Source organism: Simochromis diagramma, unplaced genomic scaffold (assembly GCF_900408965.1).
Source record: "Simochromis diagramma unplaced genomic scaffold, fSimDia1.1 OVJJ01000618.1, whole genome shotgun sequence".
In the NCBI taxonomy this organism is placed as follows: Eukaryota; Metazoa; Chordata; class Actinopteri; order Cichliformes; family Cichlidae; genus Simochromis; species Simochromis diagramma.
The window spans coordinates 58,150-65,201 of record NW_024387423.1 but is presented as its reverse complement, the minus strand read 5'-3'; the positions used below and the strand labels follow the sequence as shown (position 1 = coordinate 65,201).

Below are 7,052 nucleotides of genomic sequence, written 5' to 3'. Positions count from 1 at the left end.
AAAGTCAATGTGCCATCTGACTGCATTAGCAATAAATTTAATAACACTCTATATTAACATTTACACACTATATAAAAAAAACCTTATAGAATTATATTTGTTCGCAGATGTTGGCAGCTATCAGCGAATAGTTATCAGCTATTTTGAAACAACAAAATAAAGAAACTTTTTATCCATAACAAGAACTCTATAACAGCAAATGAACTGTACAACAGAAAATGCAATGGTATTTATGGTCTCCTTACAACAATGATAAGAAAAATAAACTGGGCCAATATGGCATGTTTATTAATACAGGGATACGAATGTTAATGTGATCTCTCATCTCCCACTCAGAGACACATGTCTCAGAGTGTCCAGCATTCAGACGGCTACCTGAGGACACTCTTCGTGTGAGAGAAAATCTGCTCACAAAGATATGTAGAGCCAAATACTGTCAATAAGACCTCTGCAATGTTCTGAAGACAGTTAAACTTGTCAGGTAGTGATGTCCAGCAGGTGAAAATGCAAGCCCCATGAACACGAACAGCTATGGATTCCAGCTGCAATCGTAGTTCTGCAAACTTTGAACCCCACAGAGTCGAGGTTTTCAGTTCAATCAGCTGCATTTCTATGTCTTCTGTGTCCAGCCAGTTAATGTGAGACAAATCCAGCTGGTCATTAAAGCTTTCTGGTTTGATCAGAAAAGAAAACGTTGATCCATACACCTGAAAGTCCCAAAAACACATTGTGAATTCTGTCTCGAGTCTACAGATGTATTTCCGCGGTGCTGATGCTGCATTGAACGAACAGCTCCTGAAGCATTTCAACATCGCTTGAAATAACTGCTAGCTAGCAACGTCCCTCCCATCGGTAGGCTAAATTATTTTTAGCCAATTACAAGTTGAATCTGGTAGTTCGGGTTGTTAGCTAAGATTCCGTCATTAAGAAGCGGCACAACTAATGTGTCTATGTGAACTAATTTGTGATGTGCACCGCTGGCTTGGCCAAATTATTTTTTAATGCACCTTCTCAGATTAATTCACTGAGTGTCCTGCCCAGGGCTGGACTGGGACAAAAAAATCAGCCCGGGCCTTTTGACTGGAGAAGCCATAAAATAGGAAAAGCCATAAAGCCTTTGAATGAAAACAGACGCTGTTGTGACAGTGATATACACTGTCTTGTTGGTATATGTATGATTTCTATACATTTTACATACGATAAAAACTTTAGTTGTAAGACTCAGATAATTATTTATTAAAAACTAGACATTTTAAATGAGAACATGAAAGAAAAGTATTTATTTGTGCCCCCCTTTCCCTGTTAATGCCCTACCTGGCCCCCTGGCAAAACTTTAGTAGACCTGCCCCTGCACAGTTACCAGCTGTCAGCTACAAAGGATCCTGGTGTTATTTGTCTCTCAGAAACAGTTCATAACTTCCCTTCAACTCATTCATGTCACCTAAAAGGTAAACCTGTTTTTCCATCACCTGTTTAGCTCTGATGATTCAGTAAGGACATCTCCTGGTTTCATCTTCATGTTTCCCTATCACCAGATATCATGACCAGCAGCTTTTACAGCTGTGGCTCCAGCAAACATCAGCTGATCCTAGAAATTAATATTAAATAAATTCTAACAACAGCTGATCAAGCTAAAACATGCTACTGTTGTTTAGCGCGACATCTGCTGGTTTCCTCTTTCTGGTGCAAAGTGGACGATAAACAAACAAGAGAGACGGTACTTGCATCAGAAATGCCGATCAGCTGATCATTGATCAGTTTCATGATTGAAGTATATTAAACCCGATTCTTTGATCCCCATGATAGAACAGAGAAAACCCGACCCAGGAATGGTCAAAACATTTATAATTCTTTTTTCAATTATCTTCCGGAAGAGAGAGCCCTGCCTGCCCAAAGGCAGTTACAGAAACACTAACATTCCGAGCTCAACATGTGTTTCATTTGGTGTTATTTTAGTACTTCAGATGTCACACACATGATACGTGACACACACAGTTCCATTACAAACAAACTCCTATTCAGTTCCTCTTTTCTGTGTCTGATTTATTAATATGCCTTTGCACTAAAACGTCCTGTGCAGCTTGCAATTACTTCCCCTTTCTGAGGTCTGTTACCTGTCACCCCTCGTCTAAACTTAGTTTCACTCTGTCTGCTGCTCATACTCTGCAAAAACATGCAGTTTCCTGTCAGCCTGTGACCTAGTCAAGTCTGGGCCTCTCATAAGACAATCTAATCAGCAAATAAGCATTAAGATTATATATTAAATACATGACAAGTAGCAACAGGAGAGGGAGGGGAAGAGAATGAGAGAAGAAGAGGCAGCTGACAGCATAAAGATGCAGAATAACTCCAGCTTTGTGTCTTTTTCTATTCGAGCTGAAGTAGGGGACAAATCGCTTCCTTTTCAGCTCAATATGAAACACGTAATATTTTCTCTGAATACGGGACGATTCTGTTTTTTACAGGACGGTTGGCAACTCTAACTAACCTTATGAATAATATAAAGAAACTTTGTCATGCTAGTTAGTACGCAGTATAAGTTTTTGTAACTGACTGTAAAAAGTCAGCACAACGAAAATAAACTACACCGAAACTTGGTTTATATCTGACCCAGATAGACTGCAAGTCATAACTTCTTACCTGACGTTCAGTTCACCTGACACTCGGACTGGCAGCCGCCTCGGGTCTCTCCTACTCCTGCCTCCCCTTTCCCTCATCCATCTGCTGGCCTCTGTGGAATCTCCGCCATAGCCACCAACAAACAACTGAGTAAATTTTACACATCGGCCAGCATCTGGCCAATCCACCACCTTTCATTGTTTATACTGTTAGAAAAAAAAAACAAAAAAAAAAAACATCGGCCCATAAAAACGAAAAATCACCACCGGCCCACCAGGCAAATGCCTGGTATGCCCGATGGCCAGTCCAGCTATGATCGTGCCGTCAGTTAACCCTTCGCGTGCTAGCCGTGGCACACGTGCCCAGAGTTGCAGACCCCTGCTAAAATAAAAGCAGGGTTTTTTTTAGTGTAAAAGTTTTATTTTTGAGATTTTTTCTGTTCTAAGAGCAACTGGAGGACACTCCCAGATTTAAGTCCTATGGGAGTGTCCCTAAGAGGGAAATGGACCCCCTATTGATCCTCTACCCTAATCACATGAGACAAGGTGTGAAAATGGGTGTAGGTCAAAATCAGCCAAGGTTTCGGGTGAACCCACTGTGAAACCTAACTCCACCCTTTCTTGTGATTTACTGAGGTCAAATGGCCCAGAATGTGAGTGGGCGTTAAGGTGTCTGGGAAGGGTCTCAAAACTGGATTATAGATGGCAGACAGTTGGTGTGGTAAGCCCCGCACTCTTTTCAAAGATGGTTATTCACAGTGGACATAGATGGCTTCTTTCATTCGTCTTTCAAACCATCTGTCTTCTCTGTCCAACATGTGAACACTGGCATCCTCAAATAGTGACCTTTGTCATTTAAATGCAGATGGACAGCCGAGTCTTGTCCAATCAAGGTGGCTCTTCTATATTGTGCCATGTATTTATGAAGTGGCTGTTTGGTCTCTTCAATGTAGAGGGCTGAGGATTCCTGACTACACTGTACATCAGGGGTGGGCAACTGGTGTCCCTGCAGGTTTTAGATGTGTCCTTGAACCAACACAGCTGATTTAAATAGCTAAAATTAGCTTCTCAACATGTCCTGAAGTTCTCCAGAGGCCTGGTAACGAACTAATCATGTGATTCAGGTGTGTTGACCCAAGGTGAGATCTAAAACCTGCAGGACACCGGCCCTCGAGGCCTGGAATTGCCCACCCCTGCTGTACAGCATACACTAAGTTGTTAAGTTTGTGTTTGTGATGAACCTCCCACCCCACACATGTAGATGTTGCTGAACTGCAGAGCTCCTTCAGTGACAGACTGCTGCATCCTCGATGCATGAAGGAGCGTTTCCACAGGTCCTTCCTCCCTGGAGCTGTCAGACTGTACAATCTGAACTGCTCCCAACAAACATAGATGTTTACATCAATGCTGTAACTGCAATAAGTTAGTTAATTAACCAATTCGCACTACAACCTGGTTTGCCTCCTACCTGTAATTATTTTTATTTAATTTAGTAACTGTACAGTACCCTCTTTTTATAGTAACCTTTGTCCTTAATGTAAATATGTAAGAAAAAATTGTGTATGTTTCTGTTCCGTGTCCTGTGTACTGTTTGTTTGTATATTTGTCTTTTTGGCTGCTGTTACAACCAAATTTCCCCTTGTTGGACAATTAAAGGATTATTCTATTCTATTGTATTCTATTCTAACCTGTTTGTGTCTGAGTGTGTGGCTTGGTCTCCACCAACTACTCTTAAAACTGAAGAAGCTCTACCGAAAGGTCTTGACGAAACTTACAGAAGTTCAGACACTTTTCTTTCAAAGCTCTTTAGGTTACTGACACTTGATTGTTCTCTTTTTAAAAAGTAAATATAAAGTGAATTTTGAATAAAATGTGTTTCTCTTCTTTCTCTCTCAGAATGCAGACATGTCTGCTGCCAGCAATCTGCGATTTCAAGATAATTTTCTTTGCTCCATCTGTGGGAATGTGTTCACTGATCCAGTCACTACATCATGTGGACACAACTTCTGCAACAATTGCATCATTCAGCACTGGGACAGGAATCAGACATGTCAGTGTCCAAAGTGTAAAGAGCCTTTCAATACTAGACCTCAGCTGAGCGTCAACACCTTCATCTCTAGGATGGTTGCTCAGTTCAGACACGAAGCTCAGCAGAAAGCCAGCAGTAGCAGCTTAGAGCAACAGGCTGCCAAACCAGGAGAAGCTCCCTGTGATGTCTGCACTGGAACCAGACTGAAGGCCTTAAAGTCCTGCCTGGTGTGTCAGACCTCCTACTGTCAGACCCACCTGCAGCCTCATCTGACAAAGAAAGGTCTGAAAAGACATCAGCTTATTGATGTTGTGGAGAACCTGGAAAACGGGATGTGTACAAACCACGATAAACTTCTGGAGCTGTTCTGTAAGACCGACCAGACATTTATCTGCATGCTTTGCTTAGACCACAACAACCACGAGGTTGTTCCTTTGAAGGAAGAAGCTGAAGGTAAAAAGGCAGAGCTGGACAAGACAAAGGCTAAGATTCAGCAGATGATCAAGAAGAGGCGACTGAAGATTAAGGAGATCAAAGAGTCGGTGAAGACGAGTAAAGGTGCTGCATACAGACAGAAAGCAGAAGGTGTTCAGGTCTTCACTGGTCTGAAGGAGTCTGTTGAGAGACGCCTGACAGAGCTTATAGAGGAGATCGAAGGTAAACAGGAAACTACAGAGAAACAGGCTGAAGGTCTCATCAAAGATCTGGAACAGGAAATCTCTGAGCTGAAGGAGATAAGCTCTGAGGTGGAGCAGCTCTTACGCACTGAAGACCATCTCCACCTCCTCCAAAGGCTGTCCGTCATGAAAGTGGCTCCACCCACCAAGGACTGGACAGAGGTCAGATTCTGTCCACCATCATATGAGCGGACTGTGTTCAGAGCTGTGGCTCAGCTAGAGGAGACAGTCTGGAAAGACATGAAGAAGAAGCTGTCCAAGGCTGAGCTGAAGATTGTCCAGCAGTATGCAGTGGATGTGACTCTGGATCCTGATACAGCACATCCTGATCTCATCCTGTCTGATGATAGAAAACAAGTCTATGATAGTGATGTGGAGAAGAATCTTCCAGATAACCCAGAGAGATTTTCTAAGGGTTCTAATATTTTAGGAGAGCAGAGTTTCTCTTCAGGCAAGTTTTACTTTGAGGTTCAGGTTAAAGGAAAGACTGACTGGGATTTAGGAGTGGCCAGTGAGTCGATCAACAGGAAGAGAAAAACCACACTGAGTCCTAAGAATGGTTTCTGGACTGTGTGGCTGAGAGATGGAAATGAGTACGAAGCTTGTGCAAGTCCTCCAGTCCCCCTCTCTCTTCAACCTGGTCCTGAGAAGGTGGGGGTGTTTGTGGATTATGAGAAGGGTCTGGTCTCCTTTTATGATGTAGGTACTGCAGCTCTGATCTACTCCTTTACTGGCTGCTCCTTCACTCACAAACTCCACCCATTCTTCAGTCCCTGTAGCAATAATCGTGGTAAAAACTCTGCACCTCTGATCATCTGTCCTGTCGATCAAACTGAGTCAATCAATGACTGATTTTATTTGATGAACTGATTGATTTTTATTGAAGTGTACAAATGGACATATTGAGTGTAAATACTCGACAGTCTCCATGCTTTCTATAGAATCTGATTATCGAGGACTCTGGTTAACACTTTGATCTGATTCTCATGGAATTTGTTCCAAAGAGAAGAAAAGTTGAATCAGGCAACGTTCCCACTAATGGAGACTCGAGCTGAAGAGCAAATATCATATAATAAATGTCCAAAAGCTTCAATTCACAATAAAGTTTGTTAAATGCTTTGAGTGAATACAGAATCATTTGTCTGTTGTATACGGTGCTGTGGTGTGAATTGTACACGACGGGTGCAAGGATCATAGTTTTTAGCCATTTTATTTAGATCACATGACATCATCACCCTTTAGATCACATGACATCACCCTAACCCTAACCCACAAGTGCACGGTCCTTCGTGGAACGGGGGATGGTGCCCCCACCAACATAATTGTTCAAAAAATAGGGGAAGGGGACTGAACCTGCCACCTCTGTGAGGCAGGAAACGCACGGGCCATCCCTCCCGAAGGAAACCCACCCTGCTGGATGTCCCGATTACGGGAAAGCCTCCGCCTTTTCCCATATCGGACAACGGTCCAATCACCTGAGGCCATCCGGTCCTCAGTTTTAAGTCAGTGTGTGTGCTTGTCCTTTTGTGTTGTGTTTTATACTGTTGTCGTTTCTGTGTTTTGGGTTCGCCTTTGGTATCTAAATAATTATAACTCCAATGAGAGTTTTTATGAGGTGAGAAATCAATATATAAATTGAAAAAGAAAAAAAAATCAATTTTAAAAAGGAAAAAAAAATGAAAGAAAAATTAGAACAAGTGTTTTTATTAATTAATCAATCAGATCACA

General features: G+C 42.1%; 1 protein-coding gene across 1 annotated transcript; it reads left to right on the top strand.

The window, feature by feature from the left end:
* The first annotated feature begins 2,900 nt into the window (after window positions 1-2,900).
* Window positions 2,901-6,176, top strand: LOC120722373 (zinc-binding protein A33-like). The gene is made up of 3 exons (XM_040013372.1): window positions 2,901-2,942; window positions 4,515-4,763; window positions 5,115-6,176. The coding sequence occupies exons 1-3, from the start codon at window positions 2,901-2,903 to the stop codon at window positions 6,174-6,176; spliced, it is 1,353 nt and encodes a 450-aa protein (XP_039869306.1).
* Window positions 6,177-7,052: the final 876 nt, after the last annotated feature.

Bases quoted from the DNA above. Each gene is read 5' to 3' on its own strand.
- LOC120722373 (XM_040013372.1), top strand. From the start codon at position 2,901: ATGCCTGGTATGCCCGATGGCCAGTCCAGCTATGATCGTGCC. The intron at 2,943-4,514 runs GTCAGTTAACCC...TTTCTCTCTCAG, and splicing joins AGTCCAGCTATGATCGTGCC to AATGCAGACATGTCTGCTGC. The intron at 4,764-5,114 runs GCTCAGCAGAAA...AAAAAGGCAGAG, and splicing joins TTGCTCAGTTCAGACACGAA to CTGGACAAGACAAAGGCTAA.